Raw genomic sequence first — 24,489 nt, 5'->3', positions numbered from 1 at the left:
GCGCCTAACGTCTGCTGTTGATAAGCTCTACCCAAGCATGCAGCCTGTTGTGCAAATGACTCCGTGTTTGTAAAGCGCTCAGAGCTTGGTCTCTGACTGAGAATAGGCGCTATGTAAGTATCAGTAATGGACGAATGAAATCGGTGTTGTCACTGACTGAGTGAGTAAGATGGCAAAATGGTTAAGATGCTTATCTGCCAATACAGAGTCCTTGAGGATCTGGGTTCAAATCCTTCTCTCGCCCCTTCTCCCATATTTGACTGGAAAATCAAACTGAGCGTCTAGTCATTCAGATGAGATGATTAACTGAGGTCCCGTGTGCAGCACGTACTTGGTGCAGTGAAAAAGAACCCATGGTAACAAGAGTGTTGTCATCTGAAAAAAGTTTTGAACAAGAAATCTACTATAATAGGTACACACATGTATATGCATGCACTCAAGGCCTGACAAAGCGTTGGGTTATGCTGCTGGTCAGACATCTGCCTAGCCGATGTGGTGTAGCGTACATGGATTTGTCCGATCGCAGTGACGCTTCCTTGAGAAACTACTTCTTCGTTTGTGGTCTGCAACTCCCACATTCACTCATATGCACATGAGTGGACTTTAACGTGTGTGACCGTTTTTACCCTGCCATACTCTGTTTTCGGGGGTGTGCATGCTGGGTATGTTCTCGTTTCCATAACCCACCGAACGCCTCCATGGATTACAAGATCTTTAACATGCATATTTGATCTTCTGCTTGCGTATACACACGAAGAGGGTTCAGGCACAAGCAGGTCTGCACATATGTTGACCAGGGAGATAAGAAAAAATCTCCACCCTTTACCCACCAGGTGCCGTTACCAAGATTCAAACCCGTGACCCTCCGAATGAAAGTCCAACGAATTAACCACTCGGCTACTGTGCCCATCCCTTGAGAAAGAGAAAGTGAAAGAAAAACTGACCGAGTCGTGGTCGCTGACCATCCAGGTTGTGTAGTTGTCCTTGGTGCAGTGAGTGGACAGCACGCGGGAGAAGTTCAGCTTGACCATCGTCCATGCTGCGCTGGTGTTGGCGTGCCCGTAGATACTGCACGCACAAGGACAGCTATTTCTTCGTGTGTGTACGTGTGTGTATGTGTGTGTGTGTCTGTGTGTGTGTGTGTGTGTGTGTGTGTGTGTGTGTGTGTGTGTGTGTGAGTTTGAGTGAGTGAGTGTGTGTGTGTGTGTGTGCTTGTGTGTGTGTGCGTGCACGCATGCGCATGCGTATGTGTGTATGTGCGAGCGTGTGTGTGTGCTTTGTGACTTGATATTCTAAAGTGCTTTGAGGGGTTTGAAACAGATATAAAACTGTATTATCATGATTATCAAAAAAAAAATGTGCCATTTTCTCTTCAGTGGAAAGTTAATTCAGCACTTAAAACTCAGCAACTCTCTAAAACATTCAAACGCAACACACACTCACAAGCACACACACACACACACACACACTCTCTCTCTCTCTCAAGTTCAGCAATCTAATCTCAGCAGTTCTCTCGTGCACTCAAAACTCAAAACACACACACATGCACACACACACACACACACACACTCAAACAGACACATACCTAAACTTGTGAAGATCTTCAAAACACTCACATACACACACACACACAAACACACTCTCTCAAACAGACACATACCTAAACTTCTGAAGATCTTCAAACAGCACAAAAAATCACAAATCCTGGACCATGTGTGCATCAAGGAACCAGCAGCACAGACATCAGTAACAGTATCCCACTTTACCACTTACATTAGAAGAATAGAATAGAATAAAATAGAATAGAATATTTCTTTATTACCAAGTGTACCGGGGTCACAAGGAATATTTGGGGGGGGTGGGGGGGGGATAGTACATAACAGATACGAACATAAATTGAAAAACACTCACTCACAATGTTAACAGCTAAGTGTATTCTTTTTATAATAAAACACCACATGAAGTTTCAAAACAAATGTATGTTCACAGCTTCAGATGCATACTTTTGCACATATGTACACACACACACACACACTCGCACACAATACATCTCCATCCACACAGTGGACTGATGGCCTAGAGGTAACGCATCCGCCTAGGAATCTGAGCGCGCTGGTTCGAATCACGGCTCAGCCGCTGGTATTTTCTCCCCCTCCACTAGACCTTGAGTGGTGGTCTGGACGCTAGTCATTCGGATGAGACGATAAACCGATGTCCCCTGTGCTTGCATGCACTTAGCGTACGTAAAAGAACTCAAGGCAACAAAAGGGTTGTTCCTGGCAAAATTCTGTAGAAAAATCCACTTCGATAGGAAAAACAAATAAAACTGCAAGCAAGGAAAAAATACCAAAAAATGGGTGGCACTGTAGTGTAGCGACGCACTCTCCCTGGGGAGAGCAGCCCAAATTTCACACAGAGAAATCTGTTGTGATAAAAAGAAATACAAATACAAATGCACATACCCCCCCCCCTGCCCCCCCCCTGCCCCCCACCTCCACTGCCCACATACACACATACTACCCCCATTCACACATACACACCAAGCTCACCTGACAACAACAGTGTTGATCCCAGGCTCATTCAGCACCCCATCCACAATCAGCTTCTTTTTGCCAAACTCCTCAGATTTCCACGAAGCCCCCTCATCATACGAGTAGCTGAAACAGCAAACAGTGAATATACCCCATTCAAATAATTGCAAAATACACATCTGCAAGATAGCTAGAACTAGTAGAAGTAACAGCTAGAAATTTAAAGTACAAAAATACATTGGTCTCTAACATAGTTTGACAGTGATGCCAAAAACCATTATTTAAAAAAATATTTTCTTTCAAGACAGACGTCTACTTCCATTCTGATTCACTCAGAAGGAAGGGCAGAAAACATTTCAGCAGTGGAAACCCCCCCCCCCCCCACCTCCACCCCACCCCCGCGCCCCACCCCCCAAAAAAACCCTCATTGTAAAAATGAATCTGGATAATGATGTCAAAACAAAAAGTGAAAATGGCCTGTTCCATGTAAACCACAAATATTTTGTCTCTGCTAGTAGCCCTTCTTCCCTTTTCACCTGGGCAACTTAAAGTGATCAGGGAATAATGTCTCACCCTGAGATCAGACAGAACACAAAACCTACACTTACAACACAGAGAAACAGTGAGTCGTAACACCCTCAGATGTACTTACAACACTGAGTTGTAAGACCCTCAGAGGTAACAGAAGACCTAACCTGCACTTTAACTCACTCCGGAAGACAAGTTCTCTCCCTTGCTTTTCCCTACAGACGAATCATTTCTTAGGGTTAGGAAAAAAATCACAAAAAATACAAAACATAAAGTAACTGAATGAAGCTCACTATACTTGACCCACTGACCCCTCTCCACACGTAGTGTGAACGCCCACTCCCCCTCCCTCTTCACTGCTCTCAGAAGCTGAGTCACTATCAGTAACTTCTTGCTGGTAGCTTTCTTCACTGCAGATACTTTATTCAACGTCTTCATCATCCTCGTCGATGTCAAAACCTTCAGTTTGAAGCATTTCAATCACTTCAGCAGCGGTAAAAGCCGCTGCCGTGATCTAGTTTGCTCAAAAAATTTCCACTTGTATCGCCTGCGACGCCATTTTCGAGATTTTTGCAGATTAGCTTGTTGTGTGGGGTCCTGAACTCGCTGGCTCGATGTGGAGTGTGTTGTTACAAAATCTCATGAAGAAACTTTCCATTCGACCCTTGACACATTCGCAATGCCCAGTGTAGCTGCGATTGCTATGCTACCCCATGAGGAAAACGTGGAAATTTTTTTAATTGTCGAAACCACTATAGCGTTCTGTCATCCGGAACGCTACTTTACGTCAGGAACGCTATAGCATTCCATTGTCTGGAGTGAGTTAACTTGCACCTGGAGCAGAATGAGTTAAAAAGCAACATCTCCACTGGCTCCCTGTCTCACACCGAAAAAAGTACAAGATCAGCACTCTATGTTATAGATGTATTCACAAAACTGCCCCTTCCTATCTCTGCGGTTGCCTTCACCTCTACACTCCATCTCGCCCACTACGATCGGCTTTGGATCCACTCTGTTTATGCATACCCAGATTCAAACACTCGACTGTTGGCTGCCGTTCTTTCTCTGTCTCTGGATCTTACAATTGGAATGAACTTCCTCTTTGGCTTCGTCAAGTCTCCACTCTCAGCTCTTTCAAGTCTGGCCTTAAAACCCACCTCTTCCCAAAATAGCCTCCTTCCCTGCCTCTTCCTTGTCTTTAGTTTCTCCAGTTTTAGAGTTATGCATGTGTGTGAATGACTGGTGCGAAAGCGCTTTGATTTGTCTCTGCACAAGATTCAGCGCTATATAAATACCATTATTATTATTATTATTATTATCATTATTAAAAACACCAAGCTGCACTTACGACACGGAGTTGGTCAGGTCCTGGCTGCCGGTCTTGACAGCAGTGACGATACTGCCCTGGTCCAGGATGTTGAAGTGGTACACGCCCAGCAGTGGTGACTGCCAGCAACCAAAACATTATTTCAAGCTACTAATGACTCCCCCCCCCCTTCACCCTCACCCACAACCCCCAAGACTATCTTTGAGCATGTGTGTGTGTGTGTGTGTGTGTGTGTGTGTGTGTGTGTTTGTGTGTGTGTAGGGCTGAGGGGAGTGGGGGGTGGGGAGGCGGGAGAGATGTGTGAGTTGAGAGTGATGTTACACTGTTTTTTAACCCTTTCAGTGCCAAGCATATTTTATGCACAGTGACAACGTGGGGATTTTTGGTCATGGAGTGTAATAACTAAAAACAACAATAAAACACTCTAGCATGCAAACTACAGAAAGTAAGTACATATAACCCATATTTTCTCAAAGGAAAATGAATACACTATCCAATTATGGCAATTTCACATGAATTTAATGATTTGCAATAGGATAAATTTGTACCATGACACAAACAGAGACTGCCGTCCTGAGGCACTTTTTTGCATACTGGAAGGGGATGGAAATTTCTGTCCTGGGGTACCCAAGAGGTTAAGAATTGAATCAACTATGAGATGATGATGCTGATGATGATACAGATACTGAGAAAGCACCTATCCTATGAAGGAAAAAGACGACGACAACATGATGAAAATTATGAAGGAAAAAACAATGACAAACACGATGATAAACTATTAAGGCAAAAAACAACGACAAACACAACTATTAAGGCAAAAAACAACGACAAACACAATGATATACTATGAAGGAAAAAGACAACGACAAACACGATGATATACTATAAAGGAAAAAAGACAATGACAAATACGATGATAAAAAAATCAAAGACAAAGACTTCTTCTTCTTCTGTGTTCGTGGGCTGCAACTCCCATGTTCACTTGTATATATGCAAGTGGGCTTTTTACGTGTATGACCGTTATTAACCCACCATATAGGCAGCCATATTCTGCTTTCGGGGGTAAAGACAAAGACAAAAAACACCCCCAAACCCACCACGGTCCAGTTCCAGCCCCCATCCATGCTGGTGAAGACGGACATGTTCTGCAGGTCATGCTCGTAGTCCCGGCCGTAGTGGCCATGGGCGATGAGGAAGCCCGGCGCCCTCTCCTCCGACAGGATCCAGTCATGCAGGAAGTTGGCCATGTCCAGCCGGAGCACCAAGGCACAGTCATCCTGCAAGACAGTCACAGCAATCCCCCACACAGAACAGAATAGAATATGTCTTTATTACCAAGTGTACCGGGGTCACAAGGTACAAACATCATGTCAAGTAAAACAAATACACACGCAGACAGAAAAAAGAAAACAAACATATGGGTGGCACTGCACTGTGGAGACGCACTCTCTCTGGGGAGAGCATCCCACATTTCACATGGACATTTGATATAGGAAATTTTTTTCCTAAAATTACGTTTATCTAACATACTTACCGTGACCCACTAGTGCAGACTCCGGCAGGGAGTCCGATTCCTGTCCTGTGCAAACTACTATCTGCCTACGTGGAGAAAATGAAAGTAGCTACGGCCGATAACCTCCCGGAAGTAGGTTACCTCTCCTCTGTATCCCTGACTAGCTTCCTCTTTTTCCAGCAGCCATTTTGACTCCTGATCCTGTGCTCTTCATATGGCTAAGTTTTCTTTCGTATTTCTGTCTGTCTATCGATTCTTTGACACTCATGTTTTGTGTCTGACGAAGACTTGTATCAGGTCACAAACTTACTTAGCTCATTTGGGCAATCGAGCTAAAATTATGATGCAATCACAATTGTAAGGGCCCTCTACCTCGGGTTCTCTCAATAACAGATACAGGTACATGTACAGTATTTGGGGCAGAAATTAAGCCTTGCAGCCTTTCCACGCCTCCTCCACTACCTCCGGTCGACCCCAGACCACTACCACCTCCTACATGGACATTTAATACTGTTGCTTTTCTCATTCTGCCCCACAGCTACACGCCTGCAAAAACTCCCCTGGACCAAGCACCACACAGAACCACTGCGGTAAAAAGTTGGGTTGTTCACTAAAACGGTGAAAATTGAAGGAGAAATGTTAATTAATTTGGTCCAAATAAAGCTTCGTTTTCATGCTTCCAGAATCTGCAAACGGCTCAGTTTAGAATGCCAACTGTACCAAGCAAGAATAAACGAAATCCAAATAGTGTATTGGTATGAGAATACTTGTACCAGGTCCACAGGGGAAGTAATAATGATACGAGTTGACTCACACCTGAAGCAGAAAGTTACTGTCCAGCTGACAGAACATGACCGTATCATGGCTGCCCAACTAAATATAAAAAAAAATCTGCCACGTTTAACACAAAAAAACACACCTCTTTCACAAGTAAATAAAGCAAAGCAAAAACCCTACCCGAAAAACACAGTTCATGACAAGACTAGGATCTGCTGAGGATGTCAGCCCTTCCACTTAATCTATCATCCCTAAATTACAAGAAAGCATAAAAGAGGATAAAAAAAACAACTTCAAAACCACATGAAAAAATACATAAACTAGACCAGAAAAAATAACAAAACAAAACCCGTTTTACCCCTGCACAGACAAACACATCCCAGATTACAAGAAAGCATAAAAGAGGATAAAAAATACTTCAAAGCCACACCAAAAAATACATAAACAAGACTAGACAAAAAAACCAAACAAAAAAAAACCAAACACCCCCCCCCCCCCACCTCCCAAAAAAAACACAACCCAAAAACATGCATCACCCCTGCACAAACACACAAAATCCCACTACTATTTTTCTTTCATACACACACCAAAAACAACACACTCTCAACACAACACTGATCGCACTTATACAAATCCTACAATTAATAATAATGCTCACCGAGGTGCATTTTTTGGGGGAGGGAATCTCCTGCCAGTTGCCTCCCTTGTCAAAAGAAATGAGACTCTTCAGCTTGGTCTGGCCGCCCTGTCCGCTCTGCATCTGCTGGTTGGCCAGGTAGGTGCCGTTCAGACCCTGAACCTGTTCACAGGCATGCACAGGAATGAACTTGACTTGCACAGGGTGTGTGAAAAACATTTCCACACTTGGGCTGTGTGTTCACAATGCCAACCACACCCTTACAAACAAAGAGACAAAAACAAGAAGAAACAAGACAGGCAAGGCCTTCAAGACTCTCTTGTGATATACACTTTGTCCAGTAAAGAAAAAAGAAAAATGAAAAAGTTAAAACATGTTCTGTGATTAATAAAGCTGAAAAAAAAAGAAAAAAAGAAAAAGAGTATGTTTGCAGATTCAAACCAAGCGCATTCACTTCAAGAGTAAGTAGACTTACTTACAGGGCTACAGCACACCTACTAATGATGTTCAAACATAATATCTATATGTATGTGTTTTTTGTGTGTGCCATAATCGATTATGGTATTTGGGGTGATAACGCCATTTAAATCATATCATTTTGGTGTATCTCGATTATCCAAGAAATTATTTAAAGTCATGGTAAAGGAGACGTTGTCATCGCCTCAGGCACACTGCAACATGAAGCTGTTTTCTACAGATCTGCGTGTTTGAAAGGCTGACAGAAACTACAACCCAGTCCATTCAATGTCTCTTCCATGTTCATTCTAGTTAATTCAGTATCCACTTTCAAATATTCATATGCAGTAAACACGTCTATGGTGTTAGTGTCACTGTATGTTTTCTGTCCAGAATCTGTATTTCTCTTCTTTTAATTGCGAACAAGGAAAATGAGATCAAGCCATCTTCAAACCAAACCAAAAATTGTGAATTTTTGGATTTGGATCCTCAACGAAATAAACCTCTGATGATCCAGAAATACAGCTTAATCCAGAAGACTTACAATATATCATTGGTATGACTGTGAAGATTTTTTTTTCATACTATGTTTAATCCAAATCTGGTATTGGCAGACAAAAGTTTACCACGACACAAAGACATACATACACACACACACACAGACAACCGAACACCGGGTTATTACATGGACTCATTGTTTACATGAGTCAACAATCAATCGCCTGCACAGCAGATAACACACACAGGCACACACAGACACACCCGAACACAGAGAAAAAAAACAAAAAACAATCAATTGCCTGCAGAGCACTCAACAAACACACAGCAACTGATTTAGACATGCGGCTTGTGGGAGACAGGGAGGGAATGCATGACTCTGGCTGACATTAGAAGTAATATGTTTGAACTTCTTTTTATTGAAGACAGTATCGATTAAAATCCAAACATCTATACTTCTACAAATATTCAGTCCAGCACTCACTCACATTTTTTTGCCATCTGCTGCTGTAATGTAGTCAGCAAAGCCCTTCTTCTCAATTCTAAGACAATACCAAGCATGGTAAAAGTCAGTGCTCACTCAAACTGGCACACAGTCTCCATATAAAATTTTCTGGAGAGGACTTCAAGGCAGTTTCAGTATCTCAAGGAGGCATCACTGTGTTCGGGCAAATCCAAATACATGACACCACATCTGCTAAGTTGATACTTGACAGCAGCATAACCCAACGTGGTAGTCAGGTCTTGAGTGTATGCTTATGTATTTGTGTACCTATCAGAGTGGGTTTCTTTTTCATAATTATGCCAAAGGACAGCACTCTCGTTGTCATGGGTTCTTTTTCAGTGCACCAAGTGTGTGCTGCATATGGGACCTCAGTATATCGCCTCATCCGAAAAACCTTGGGAGAAAGGGCGAAAGTGGGATTCAAACCACAAACCTCAGGGACTCTCTGTACTGGCAGCTGAGTGTCTTAACCAATCTACAACCTTCCTCCTTAAAATATAGTCATCCTGGGTGGGAAATGAACCCACAACCTGTGGATTTGAAGTTCAGACAGAAAAGACAGATAAAATCAATACAAAAAAACAACAACAAAAAAACAAACCAAAAAAAAGGACACCCCCCCCCTCCCCCCCCAGTCCACTGACCCTGTGCAGGTCCACATCGAACCAGTCGGAGGCAGCACGGTGGTGGACAGCGGGCAGACTCAGGACGTAGTAACGCCCCGTAGAGTCCGACAGGTAGAGACTGACCCCCATGCGGTCCCCGTGGTTCACTGCAATGAACACCTGGTCCTCACTGGTGTCCAGGATGAGGAAGTCCTGTCGGTACATCCAGGGATAATAATAATAATTAATAATAATTCATAACTTTTCTATGGCGCGATATCCAGTACAAATGCTGCTCAAAGCGCCTTACATCATCCAGCCAGATATAAACATAACACAAAACATTACAACAGCTCAATCCAATGCGTTCACAGAATGAATTAAAAAAAAGCATGATCCACCAAACAATAAATATATCAAGTAAATAATGCTTAGATTAAAGAGAAATACATTTCTTAAAAACACACATTTTTTAGACACATGCATACATGTGTGTGCACACTCACACTCAAACAATGATCAGTATCATCACTGTTCTTGATACTTACATAGCACTTATCTCCACGGTGATCAATATCATTATTACTCTTGATACTTACATAGGACTTATCTTCATGTTGATCAATATCATTATTATTCTTGATACTTATATAGCACTTATCTCCACAATGATCAATATCACTATCATTCTTGATACTTACATAGCACTTATCTCCACCATGATCAATATCATTATTACTCTTGATACTTACATAGCACTTATCTTTGGTCAGACACCAAACTCAATGAATGCTGAACACTAGGAAAAAAAAAGAAAAAGAAGAAGAATGGAGGCAATTTTATTTCACATTACCTCCTGTACACATCAGTTTACAATTGTTTTCTCTTTTTTTTCCCTTTCTAAATGCCAGCAATAAAACATTTCAAGTTTGCTGCTCTCATGGTGACCTCAGTTTCAATACCCCTCCACTTCTGTGCTTGGGGTGAGTCCTGTCAGTGTCTTCAGTGTCGGCAGATTCATGAGGGACTGTTGTTTGAGGGACGTGGTGGCGGTCTCCACACTGGGAGGGACGCTTACTCAGTCTGGCTCTGCGACTAAGCCATTACTGTTGTTAGTAGGGGGCTTAGTAGGTGGTGTCCCAAGTACGTTGAATCAGATAGGCACCACTGAACACCACCAAAGTGACTCAGCAGCAGTGCAGGGTCTCCTCTGGTGTGTGGCCTCCTGGCGACCTAACATCAATAGTTCCCTGCGGACTACCGACGCTGGAACTGTGACGGACGAACCCAGGTGTGGTCGTGTATGGGGGGAATCTAAATGAGCAGCATGGGAGTAATGCCACTGAAACGGTGCAGAATGATGGGGCAGCCCCCCCCCCAAAAAAAAACAACAACAACAAAAAAACAAAAACAAAAACGTAACAAGTTTTACCTTGGTCTTCACATCAGCAGGGAAGTAGGTGTGAGAAAACTGGCTCCGGTTGTATGACACCATCATGTACGAGTCTGTTCCATCAAGGCTGGATTTCTGGGGGGGAAAAAACGAAGAAAAAAGAAAGGCATATGTAATTTTATATCATATGAAATGTAAGATTACCAAATGATGTCTGCAAGAATGAGGAATACAAAAAATTCAACATTGAAAACAATGCTCTTACATCTACAGCCGTGAATGCTGGTTCCTTGAAACATGCTTTCATGCCAAACATGACATGTCAATCCTGCAACTGTCAATTGCGGCGCATCAGTTCCATCTGGAAATATCTACTGACCAACATCTAGACTTGTCGTTTCTCTCATTCTCTATCGTTTTGACTACTGAAACTTTCTACTGTCTATATATGAAATGTGAATGCAAATATTCACAGACACACCACACTGGCACCGTTGTGTGACGGAGTGTGAGAACTAGTGTGTGGGATGCCACAATCAGGCGACCATTCCCTCTCTCCTTCCCTTCTCAAGCCCTCTGTCAACAGGTGACCTGTGCAAGGCCTACCAGCTCAGCGGCGTGTTATCTTGCTAGCAGCATCCCATTCTACTTAGTGCCCTATGCATGGCTTTACTATGTACAAGTCGTTTTTCTGTTCTGCCGCTCTTGGTTATTCCTTGGGTCTGGAGTTCACCGGCGCCTGAAGCTGTTTCGTTACTTCAGTGTTTCGTCTTGTGATAAGTAAATGCTGCCTGCTTGGAACTAAAGTGCAAGGTAAAAACTTGCCGTGTACTGTTTATCCGCCGAATTACTTGTGGACGCATCCAGAAATACTGTGGAACTTAGTTCCATTTCTTTGCGGCTTATGCATATGTATGAACGTCAAAATTGGAGTTAATGAGACCAATTTTGATGCAAGAACCATGCTAAGGTGCAGGGCTTGGTGAGTTAAATGGAAAAAAAAACCTCTTCGAGTACATCTGTACTTGCATAAAGACTTAGTTTTAGGTGATTGATGTGTGCATGTGGGGGCAGGGGGTTGCAGGGTTATGTGGGAGATGGTGTGTGTGTGTGTGTGTGTGTGTGTGTGTGTGTGAGTGTGTGTGTGAGTGTGTGTGTGTGTGGTGTTTCATGTGCTTTTATGAGTAGTGTTGGGTCTGTGCATTTTTGTCTGAGCTTTCATATCAGTGAAACTGCATGCTTGTTGCATGTCAATTGTGCATATGCATGTGTGTGTGTGTGCACCTGTGTCTGTATGTTAATTTACATTTATTTGCTTATTTGTTTATCTATTCATCATTATTGTCTTTTTGTTTCATTTATTTCTATTCCTGCATTTTATTTTATTTCATTATCTATCTGCTTACTTTTTATGTCATTCATTTAAAACTATGTATTCATTCATTTATTTCTTCATTAATTTGATGATGTACCCATTTATTTGTTTACGCCCCCCCCCCCCCCCACCCTTCAAGGCCTGACTAAGTGCACTGGGTTACATTGCTGGTCAGGCATCTGCTTTGCAGATGTGGTGTAGCGTGTACGGATTTGTCCGAATGCAGTGATGCCTCCTTGAGTAACTGAACTGAGCTGAACTGATCAATGAATTAAAAAGACAAAAAAGCCACTTTGAGTACAACCGTACCTGCACAAAGATGTACTTGTGGGTGATGAGCATGGTCTGGGTCATGAAGGGGCCCAGGGTGTAGTCGGTGCCATCCTCTGGTGCCTTGCAGTCTGGAATGGTGCACCGCTTGTAGTACGCCTGCTCCGAATCTGGAGCACAAAACGTGTACCTTTGAGTTGGAGTCCTCTGACACTGAAGGTGTAAAGTGTCATGTCACATCAGGGACACACGCATAAACACACACACAATCAATAATCACATATACAATCAATAATAACTGATTTTGAAAAATAATTACAATAATAACAATTCAAAAAAGTAACAATAATGATAATCAAAAAGTGTGTTCCTTCGAGTGTGCTGAATGTGTGTACGCCATGTCACATCAGGCACACACACACATAAACACACACATGCTCACATACCCAATATCAATAATAGTAACAAGAAGAAGAAGAGGAAGAATCACAAAGCATGTTCATTCAAGTGCGCTAAATGTGTACATGCAACAGGCACACACACATGCTCCCATACACAATCAATAACTACTACTACTACTACTTCTACTACTACTGATAATGATATTAATAATGATGATGATAATAACAACAACAACAAACACAATAATAATAATATTAACAATAATGATAATAATCATAAAAATAAAAAAATAAATAAAATGATGATGATGATGATGATGATGATACTATGCATTTATAATTCAATGCCTACCCTGCAGATCTCAGTACATTTAACAACATATATGTGGGACGAATAAGACAGAAATTTGACAAAAATGTAAAGATGGAAACTCGCTTAAATAAAACCAAAAAACAAGTCATCACATCAGGCACACACACACACACACAAGCACACACACACACACACATGCGGACAGGACTTACACTGTGGTTGAATTTCCATGTGAACTACTCCTGCATCATCTGTGCCTGGGAACCCCCTGCAAAATGATTCCAGTGCCTTACAGTTATTCAATACACTAAAATACCTTCCCAACCGTTTCAAGTCAATAACACTGACATTCACTGATTCAGTTAGTCAATACACAAAATGACTTCTGTACAGTTTCAAGTCAACAACACAGACACAGTCTGTCTCTCTCATAGACACAGTGGAGTGATGGCCTAGAGGTAACGAGAATCTGAGCGCGCTGGTTCGAATCATGGCTCGGCCGCCGTTATTTTCTCCCCCTCCACTAGACTTTGAGTGGTGGTCTGGACGCTAGTCATTCTGAAGACGATAAACCGAGGTCCCGTGTGCAGCATTCACTTAGCGCACGTAAAAGAACCCACGGCAACAAAAAGGTTGTTCCTGGCAAAATACTGTAGAAAAATTCACTTCGGTAGGAAAACAAATAAAACTGCACGCAGCAAAAAAAAAAAAAGAAAAAAAGAAAAAAAGGGTGGTGCTGTAGTGTAGCGATGCGCTCTCCCAGGGGAGAGCAGCCTGAATTTCACACACAGAAATCTGTTGTGATAAAAAGAAATACAAATACAAAATATAAATAGTCATTCAATACAAAAAATGTCTTCTGTACAGTTTCAAGACAATAACGCAGACATATGGCTTTTCAATGCACAAAAAGCCTCTGGTACAGTTTCAACTCAACAACACATTCAGTTATTAATCAAATAAACACAAAAAGCTTTTTGTTCAGTTTCAAGTCAGTAACACTTACTTACACTCAGTCAATACACAAAATGCCTTCTGTACAGTTTCATGTCAACAACTTTGACACTCAGTCAACACACAAAATGCCTTCTGTACAGTTTCATGTCAACAACTTTGACACTCAGTCACCAGACAAAATGCCTTTTGTACAGTTTCATGTCAACAACAGGCACTCAGTCAACACACAAAATGCCTTCTGCACAGTTTAATGTTAACAACACAGACACTCAATCAATACACTAAAAGCCTTCTGCACAGTTTAATGTTAACAACACAGACACTCAGTCAACACACAAAAAGCCTTCTGTACACTTTCATGTAAACAACACAGACACTCAGTCAACACACAAAATGCCTTCTGTACACTTTCATGTAAACAACACAGACACTCAGTCAACACACAAAATGCCTTCTGTTCAGTTTCATGTCAACAACACAGACACTCAGTCAACACACAAAAAGCCTTCTGCAGTTTCATGTCAACAACACAGACACTCAGTCAACACACAAAATGCCTTCTGTACAGTGTCATGTCAACAACACAGACACTCAGTCAACACACAAAATGCCTTCTGTACAGTGTCATGTCAACAACACAGACACTCAGTCAACACACAAAAAGCCCTCTGCAGTTTCATGTCAACAACACAGACACTCAGTCAACACACAAAATGCCTTCTGCACAGTTTCATGTCAACAACACAGACACTCAGTCAACACACAAAAAGCCTTCTGTACAGTTTCATGTCAACAACACAGACACTCAGTCAACACACAAAAAGCCTTCTGCAGTTTCATGTCAACAACACAGACACCCAGTCAACACACAAAATGCCTTCTGTACAGTGTCATGTCAACAACACTGAAACTCAGTCAACACACAAAATGACTTCTGCACAGTTTCAAGTCAATAAAACTGGTATACAGTCATTCAATTCACAAAAAGCTTTCTGTACAGTTTCAAGACAGTAACAAGACACACAATTATTCATAACACAATAACCTTTCCTAAAGTTCAAGTCAGCCATGTAGCATCTTATTTCCTGTATTTTAATCATGAAGATGTTGATGCTACCCACAACAACATTAAACCAGATGCACAATCAAGATGCTTAACTTTGAATTTATGAAATAAGAATATGTGGTAATACTTAACCAGCCAGAAACACTTACAATACATATGTGTGCCAGAAATATTGGTGATATCTTGCAATCAAGTATACACAAATCACTGTCTTTTCATTCTAATATGTCACATTATGAGGGAAAATATCTTCTTGACATGTGGGAAAATTTCAAAACAAAGTTTATGATAAGGGTATCTTTTCAAAAAGATTTTTTTATTGTTGTTCTTTAAAAAAACAGAATAAAAAATTGAATTATATATCCATGACTGCAACACAGAGACACACATACACACACCCATACCTAACCATTTTGCTCATCAAGATATCACTATGAACAGTAAATCTTGTGACAACAAAGTCATTTATGCCTAATTGTGATTCTACTGAAAAGTTTCTTTATCTGAACATGATAAAGTAATATTAAAAAAACACTGAATGTTTCCTTTGAATCCATGCAACGTCTGTCAAAATCCAAATAACACTAACTGTTCTCTCACTTAGAACAACATTCTATGGTCTAACATCAGCTCACCAATAATATCTGGCGTTGACATCACTCTGTAATAAGTTCCATGAATTGCCAAAATCCTGGGTCACGTACAACTGGAATTGAAAGAAAACAAAGGGAAATATCAACAAAATTTTCATCATTTGTACTTTCATTCAATCCTGCAAAAACAATGACAGTGTGGAGACCAGACAGTTATAAATCTTTAAAAAAAAATTTTTTTTTTTTATCTTTTATCTTTTGTTACTCACAACCCAACTGACTATGCAGGGCCATATAAAGGCTGACAAACTGTAGATATAGGTCCTGTAGGACCTGAAAAACAAAGAAAAACAAGGAAAGGAGGAACGTTCACTCAGTCTGGCTCCGTGACTAAGCCATTACTGTCGTCAGTAGGGGGGTGTGGGGGTTTAGTAGGAAAGTATCCTAAGAGAGTTAAATCAGAACAGGCACCACTGAACACCACCGAAGTGACTCAGCAGCAGTGCAGGGTCTCCTCTGGTGTGTGACCTCCTGGAGACCTGACACTGATGGTTCCCTGTGGACTGCTGACACTCAGACTGTGACAGGCAAACCCGGGTGTGGCAGTGTAGGGGGTACTTAGAATGAGCAGCATGGGAATAATGCCACTGAAATGGGGCAGCAAAAACAAAAAAAACCAACAAAAAAAACCGAAAAACCCCACAAAAAACAAACACCCCCCCCCCCCACCTCCAAACAAACAAACAAGGAAAGGAAAATAAAATAAAACACAACTGCAGTCAATTCATGCCTCTGACCTGGACCAACCCAAAGTGACCTAATAAGAGAATGTACATTCAGCCACCATAAAACTGACGACCTGGTCATCAGCACTGTACACATTTTAATGTGAGGTGTATATAGAAAAGTGTGTGTGTGTGTGTGTGTGTGTGTGTGTGTGTGTGTGTGTGTGTCTTTGTTGTGTGTGAGCATGTGTGTGTGTAAGCATGCTCAAGCATAAATATACATATATACATGCATATACATCTAAATTCCTGCTGAAAATGGATTTGTACATGATTTCCAATTCATGTATGTACTTTTTGTGTCCCATCAATATTCCTTTTGACCCCGGTATACTGGAGCATAAAGACATGTTCTGAGGAGAAAGGTGGCAGAGTGGTTAAGAGTGACGCTCAGCTGCCAAGATAGAAGTCTGTGAGGGCGTGGGTTTGAATCCCATTCTCACCCTTTCTCCCAAGTATGACTGGAAAATCAAAATTGAGCATCAAGTCATTCGGATGAGACAGTAAACTGAGATGAGATCCTGTGCGCAGCACAAACTTGGCGCACTGAAAAAGAACCCATGGCAACGAGAGTGTTGTCCTGTAGAAGAAATTCCATTGATAGGTACACAAATATATAAGTATGCACCCATTCCTCCCTAAGAAGGAAGGTGGCAGAATGGTTACGTTGCTCAGCTGTCAAGATAGACAGTCTCTGAGGATGTGGGTTCAAATCCTGCTCTTGCCCTTTCTCCCAAGTTTGACTGGAAAATCAAACTGGGTGTCTAGTCATTCAGAGGAGATAATTAACGGAGATCCTGTGTGCAGCACACACTTGGCATACTAATAAAGAACCCATGGCAACGACAGTGTTGTCCTCTGGCAAAAACATACTGTAGAATAAATCTACTCTGACTGGTTCTTAAAGATATAAGCATGCACTAAACGCGTTGGGTTATGCTGCTCGTCGGGCATCTGCCTAGCAGATGTGGTTTAGCGTATATAGATTTGTCTGAACGCAGTGACGCCTCCTTGAGAAACTGAAACTGTTCTGTGTTTGTAGTTTTTTTTTGTATCCTTGTCCCCCTTGCCCCCAAATATTTCCTATGACACCACCCCACCCTCCCCCAATATTCATGGTGACCCTGGCATACTTGGGCATTAACAAAGACATATTCTACTCAATATCATGTTTGTACTTTTTATGTTCTATCCCCCAACCACACATCCAATATTCCTTGTGACCCAGGTATACTTGGGTATTAAAACCCTCCAACATATTTTTCTCTATAGTTCAAAGAACTTGTGGAAAGTGGTGTACATCCCTGTCCAATATCCCTTCTGACCCAGGTACACTTGGGTATTGAAAAAAACCCCAAACTATTAGTTCTACTGTACAAACTTGGGGAAAGAGATGCACACCTCCATCCAATATCCCTTGTGACCCAGCTACACTTGGGTATTTAAAAAAACCCACTCTTTTCCATTGTACAAAGAACTTGTGGAAAGTGGTGTTCACCTTTCTCTGGAAGTAGTCATACAGCAGCATCCAGTCAGAGTTGCTGGGGTGCATGAGGATGGCATCTGATGGCGCCGGTAACGAGGCATTGTCGGACGATTGCATCTCATCCGTGGACGTGTACAGGCGCTGGTTCTCCACATCAGTGAACACCATCTGTGAAAGATGACGAACATATATATATATATATATATAATTTATATACTAATTTTCTTTGCTGTCTAATATCACTTAACAGTGAAAAGACCTTTAACTAAAAAAAGAAACAAACACACACACATGCATGCATGCGCACATGAACAAGGGAGGGAGAGAAAGAGACACAAGCTACAGGATGCATTGGTGCTCGAGCATGAAAAACCCATACATGAGTTAACACTTGTTGACAACTTATGATAAGAACTATGTCAATCTTTACTTTCAGTGCAAGATAATTCTGTAAGAAGTGCTCTCGACTTCTGTGCTTTTTCACCAATCATCTTTATTTGCAGATAACTAATCAGGCATTTCAAATTGAAGATAACAGTTCTGGGGCAACAAAAAAGTCTGTTTCCACCACCACAAAAATGACATTCGAAATCAAGAACAAAATATGTCTAATAATGACATGCTTATTGTCAGTTTAAACCCACATATGAAAATAAAACAGTTCATAAATTTATGATGATAACAATCGCAACCCTTGCAGAAATGTAAGTGAATAACTGTACTGACACTGACAAACGTGAGTTCAATCATGCAATAGGTTGATCATATATAATATATATATATTCAGAAACTGCACGGTCAAGCTTTGCCATACTAAAGAACTTCCCTTCAATCATGCAAATCGGTTGATCATATATAATATATACTCAGAAACTCCATACTCAAGCTTTGCCATACTAAAGGACTTCCCCCTACAGAGGGGCTGGAAAGCTCTTACATTATGACACCCACTCAGTTTGGGCTGTTACAAGGTCGACAAAAGTGTCTGATGTGCCAGTTTGCTTCCTCTGCAAGCAAGCTAGTCATCAAAAGCTTGAGAACATAAAAAATGTTTCCCGTCCCATCTGTTTCACTTTCAACCCCAGGTTTAATGAAAACAATGGATTATTGGCTCTGGTCCAATATGCGCCAGTAATCAGTGACAACAACAGTTCTCTGACATCCTGATCCACAACCACACACACACACACATTCAATCACACTAACCATTCCCAAACTGACACAGTAGAAGTTATAATCACCACTTTCATATCAACAGAAAACAGAAGAACAAATATATCCATGTCCTGTTACATTCTTTAAAAAAAAAAAAAAAAGAAGAAGAAGAAAAAAAAAAAAGATGAAGATTAGAAAAATATAATTATATATGCAAACTAGCATGAACACATAAGTTTACCATCAATCATGAAAAACACAAAAACACACAGGTACCTTCTTGTGATCAACCGGAGACACAAAGAAAAAGGAGATTCGAGCTTCACTGCTAATTGGCAACTTGTGGTACGTTGTTCCATAGTCAAGAGACCTGAGGACACAAAGGTTCTGATGTATGCACACAATAAACCAGACCAACATGTTGGATATAAATATCAATATAATCAATACAAGATTTCTGATGTATACATGAACACAACAAAGCAGACAAACATGATTATGTTTAATAAAAAAAAAAAAAAAAAAAAAAAAAAAAAAAAAAAAATCAATGTTCTACGTCATGTATTATGCAAGGTATCCAACATCAATAACACAAGAAATAAGTCCCGGGAATACCTGCTCACTCTGCCTCAATTCAGAATTAAATATCAGGAATATTAACTCATGCCATGTATAAACAAAAGTGAATGGATCAACATGTGTGCATGCATGTGTACTGATGTGTGTGCACGCAACTCTGTGAACATGTACAATAACTGATTTTAGACCTGACCACTGCTCTAACACCTTGACTGTTGCTAACAAGTTTGCTCTGTCAGTGAAGGACAGTCACCTCACTGAGATGAGACAGAGCTTACACTTAGTGACTTACAGGTCTGGATGTCACCTGAGTGAGATGAGACAGAGCTTACAGGTCAAGATGTCAGTCACCATTTTAACTTTTTTGTTTCTTTTTTTTTTTTTTCAAATCTGGATTTCTTCCTCTTGAAGTGACAATACTTTTGTTCTTCAAAACTGATTACACAAGTGAAAGATACACAAAAAGTGGTGAATGCGCTGAAGATTCATGTCACACTGATCTCATTTCACCAAGGTTAAGAAGTCAAGGGGTTAAACACCCACTGTACAGTAATGACTGTTCTGAGTATTTCTGGCTGATCCTTGGAACAACAAAAGACGCCCACGGAAAAAATGCGATACCTGCTTGACCTTCCTTCAGTGCAGGCCAGAAACAAGTTGGAACAGGTTAAGACCTACTTCAGAGCATTAGAAAACCCTAAAAACCCACTGCATGACGCAGTCAAAGAACCAAAAGGCAGCCGTCTAGGACGAGGAAGATCATGGATGGGGCAAGCAGAAGACACAATCCAGCTAGTATGCCGACTACAAGACCTGAAAGAAACAAAAGAATGGGAGAAAAACCCCGAAAACCTCAACCATCTATTCAACACAACCATTTCACCCACTCTAGGAAGACACTGTCGGGAATGGCCAGAGGGCAAAACTGATGCAGAAGTGAAGCTACTCATAGAAGAAAACAGTAAAGAAGAGGACATCATCATATACACAGATGGCTCAGTCACCAAAGACCAATCTGGTTGAGGATTCACTGCGAAACAAAATGGAAAAACAATTAGGGAAGAGAATGCTGCCTACAAAGTCACAACCTCTAGCTTCATGATGGAAGTTGAAGCTGTGACACATGCCCTCCAGTGGCTATCGTCTATCCATATGCCCGGAAACCAACATGCCATGATTCTAACCGACTCAATGAACCTCATACAGAAAATTGAAAATGGAATGGGAAGCCCAGAGTGGCATAAGGCAATGCGCAACTTTCAGATTAAAAAACTTACATGGTCATACTGCCTGGGACATGCAGGTGTTAAGGGAAATAAACGAGCTGACAGACTTGCTGGTAACGCAACAACAACATCTAGGAAAATCAGAAATCCTCAGAAAAGCCAAAGAATATCAAAAAGAACAGGTACAAGGCCATCACAGCATCGATCGCCTCAAAGAAATAAAGGCAGAGAGAGGGAGCGGCCATAAGTCTAGCATAAAAGGTAGAGCATGATGCTTTGCAAATCAAACAAATATCGGCATCATTTCCAAACCAACATTGCACAAATTTATTCAAAACGGAACAGAGTGTCTGTGGGCTTTTCCAAATACAACAGACTAAGCAACACACTAGACACCATGTTCTTGGCATCAGAGATCTTTTCCCACCCCTCTTGCGGCCGATCAGTGGCAGCCTCTGTGCATGTGTGTATGTGTGTGTTTGTGTGTATGTGTGGGTGTGTGTGTTTGTGTCTGTGTGTGCGTGCGCGAGGGTGTAAGTGTACACAAGTGTCAGGAGAGTTCTGTGCACGTGTGTGTGTGTGTGTGTGTGTGTGTGTGTTGGGGCTCATGTACATTTATGTGTATTTGATTGTGCTTTCATATCTGTGAAACTGCATGTTTGGTGCATATCTGTTATGCATGTGTGGGTGTATGTGTGAATGTGTGTCTGCATGTTTTACATTTATTTGCTTATTCATCATCATTGTTGTCTTATTTATTTATTTATTAGTAGTTCTTTTTTATGTATTCATCTATTATTTATTTATGTATTTATTTGTTTATTTATTTATTTATTTTTTCTCAAGGCCTGACTAAGTGAGTTGGGTTATGCTGCTGGTCAGGCATCTGCTTGGCAGATGTGGTGTAGCATATATGGATTTGTCCGAACGCAGTGACACCTCCTTGAGCTACTGAAACTGAAAACCGAAACTGAGTATTTCATTCTCTAAATCTAATCAATGTCTCCTTTCTAAAGTTAAAGAAAATTTTGTTCCTTAACAATCTTCTCTCAAGCAACACAGACGTGCAGATAATGCAAAAGTCACCCTCCTAACACATACATGTATGTATACACTCATTTTCAACTAAGTTCAAGTACACACACCAAATGACCAATGCTGCCTTCATGAAACATGGCATCAAAAGCTACGGATGCGCTTGAGGTGGGTTGGTTAAGTAAACATTTTAATACTGAAATGTTTTGTTCTTATGAAAATGAGGGTCTGTGAGACCCTCAATGCTGGCACAGGAGTTGCTATAATTAAAAAAAAATGTTTAATTTATTTACTAAAAACAGAGACAATAGAAAATGTGCAAGAAAGATTTCCGAACAGGAGACATGTAATATGTATGATACATATATATATATATATATATATATATATATATATATATATATATACACATGAACTCTATAATTCAAATTTGCAATAAAAAATTGATTTTTTTTTTGTCACTTTCTAAAGACAAACATAATGCATGATGTGTACTTCTTTCAGTAAGTTATAAACTATATATATATTCCCTCCCACCTATATATATATATATATATATCTCTCTCTCTATCTCTATATATATATATATGTATGTGTGTTGGATAAACACTAAAATTCTAGCTTCACCCTTCAGTTAGTTACAATGCACAATGTTACCTCCAGGTCTGACTGTCTCCAACTCTTGATCCATTGTATTTCAAGGTCAGGATAAACACTGCCTAAGATCAGAACAGAAAAACAATCATTGGAAAATATTATCAACAACACAGCAAACAATGCTTGACTGTTAAAATTCAAGTGTCACCAGATCACAGTGTGTGTGTGTGTGTGTGTGTGTGTGTGTGTGTGTGTGTGTGTGTGTGTGTGTGTGTGAATGAGCGTTTTTGTTCTGGCCAAAACCAATCAACATGACACTGACCAGATCAAAACTGTATGCAAAGCACCACCTCTATGATGTTATGACATTGGCCACACAGCCCTACCCTTAACACAGTATATTTTTGTTCTCACCATGGTTCACAATAAACCTACACCCAGTTAGACCCAGACACTGAATTTGTAATTCTATGGAGATCATTCTTTCATAAGTGTGAGAGCTATCTTAGTATCAGGTTGTTGTTCTTTCTATTTTTACTGTATTGTGGTAATGGCATATGGCTTGATATCTCATTCTGTTTATCACTTTATAGTATACCATAAACAAATTAAAGAGACTGATGGGAAAGCAATGTTCTGATTCCTACACCACTTCTACTTTGGCAGCTGAGAAAATGTCAACATTTATTCAAAGTTTACAGAGGACTCACACAGGAATGATAATTTATAAACAACTTTAAATCAATGGCTGTCAATCTATTATTATCACTAATGTCATACCATATATTTTATACTGTATAATCATAGTAAAAATCTATGACAGAATGATAATGATAATCATAATTCTCTGCCACTGTTCATTATAGAGTTGAAATAAATCTCTATTGACACAAGAAACAATACTGAGTGCAAATAAATGGGGCATCATTGAAAATACTGTGCCCTTTGCCCACACAATCATGACAATGTGACTCACTCTGAAAGTATCACATAAGTCTGCTAAAAACATATAATTTTTGTACATTCAGATCGAACATAAGTCATAACTGCTGCTACAAAAATATAATACATCATTATGTGCTTGAATGCAACAAACTCACACACACACACACACACACATAAATATACATATAAACTGCTTTGTTACAAAGTCCAAACACACACACACACTCAGACACACAAACAGTGACACAGTGACACACACATAATTGTACACACACAAATGGCAACTCAAACAAACGATCTCTAGTTTCTCTCTCTATAACACACACACACACACATACACTTTATAAACACATACACTTTATAAACACACACACAGAGTAACATACTGACAAAGCGAGTCTTTCCTAAACAAAAGCGCTAAAACAAACAAATCATAATCAAAGAAGTCAGCTACTAAAATATACATTACGAAAAAAAATCTCACCTCACTATTTTGTTTGCCTGACCAGTGCACATATGCCTGTGTGTGATCTTCAGTTCCATTCAAAACAACTTCGTTTGACAACATTTTTTCCGCATCTTCAGATCCTGTTGTTGATGCATCTCTTCGTTGTCGATGCAACAGCTGTCTCGCATGATGAATATCAAGCTTTTCCACTTGCGTTGATGTGCGTTCAAACTTTTTATAAGAAAGGATAGCTCCATCAATGCCGACGGGAGACGATAAGAATATAAACAAAGCAACCACAACAACCCTTCCAGGAATCATGTCGTCCATGCTCGGTAAAATATATCGATGATACCCTGTATTCAGCAAGAAGAACGCTCATTGGTCAATGTCTCTGGTGCACAGCAGTTGCCTCCCCTGTAGATTGTCTGCTCTGAAAGCATGTTTCGTTGCGTGCACAGCCAAATATTACACGCACACAAACACGC

The 24,489-nt window shown here is 40.6% G+C and overlaps 1 protein-coding gene across 1 annotated transcript in view; it reads right to left on the bottom strand.

The window, feature by feature from the left end:
* LOC143293781 (VPS10 domain-containing receptor SorCS3-like) overlaps window positions 1–24,330 on the bottom strand; it is a 51,622-nt gene extending 27,292 nt beyond the window's left edge. The window contains exons 1-14 of the mRNA XM_076605017.1: window positions 24,038–24,330; window positions 22,669–22,730; window positions 19,448–19,541; window positions 18,029–18,184; window positions 15,788–15,858; window positions 13,342–13,397; window positions 12,455–12,585; window positions 10,810–10,905; window positions 9,417–9,590; window positions 7,335–7,475; window positions 5,484–5,663; window positions 4,408–4,505; window positions 2,550–2,657; window positions 945–1,068 (exon numbers count right to left, since the gene is read on the bottom strand). Coding sequence (XP_076461132.1) covers window positions 945–1,068; window positions 2,550–2,657; window positions 4,408–4,505; window positions 5,484–5,663; window positions 7,335–7,475; window positions 9,417–9,590; window positions 10,810–10,905; window positions 12,455–12,585; window positions 13,342–13,397; window positions 15,788–15,858; window positions 18,029–18,184; window positions 19,448–19,541; window positions 22,669–22,730; window positions 24,038–24,322 — 1,776 coding nt within the window. The 5' untranslated portion in view covers window positions 24,323–24,330. The remainder of the gene's footprint in view (window positions 1–944; window positions 1,069–2,549; window positions 2,658–4,407; window positions 4,506–5,483; window positions 5,664–7,334; window positions 7,476–9,416; window positions 9,591–10,809; window positions 10,906–12,454; window positions 12,586–13,341; window positions 13,398–15,787; window positions 15,859–18,028; window positions 18,185–19,447; window positions 19,542–22,668; window positions 22,731–24,037) is intronic.
* Between the last annotated feature and the right edge of the window lie 159 nt (window positions 24,331–24,489).

The sequence above is a fragment of the Babylonia areolata genome, chromosome 19 (assembly GCF_041734735.1).
Source record: "Babylonia areolata isolate BAREFJ2019XMU chromosome 19, ASM4173473v1, whole genome shotgun sequence".
Taxonomy (NCBI): Eukaryota; Metazoa; Mollusca; class Gastropoda; order Neogastropoda; family Buccinidae; genus Babylonia; species Babylonia areolata.
The sequence above is the reverse complement of the archived record's forward strand: the minus strand, read 5'-3'. Positions and strand labels throughout refer to the sequence as shown.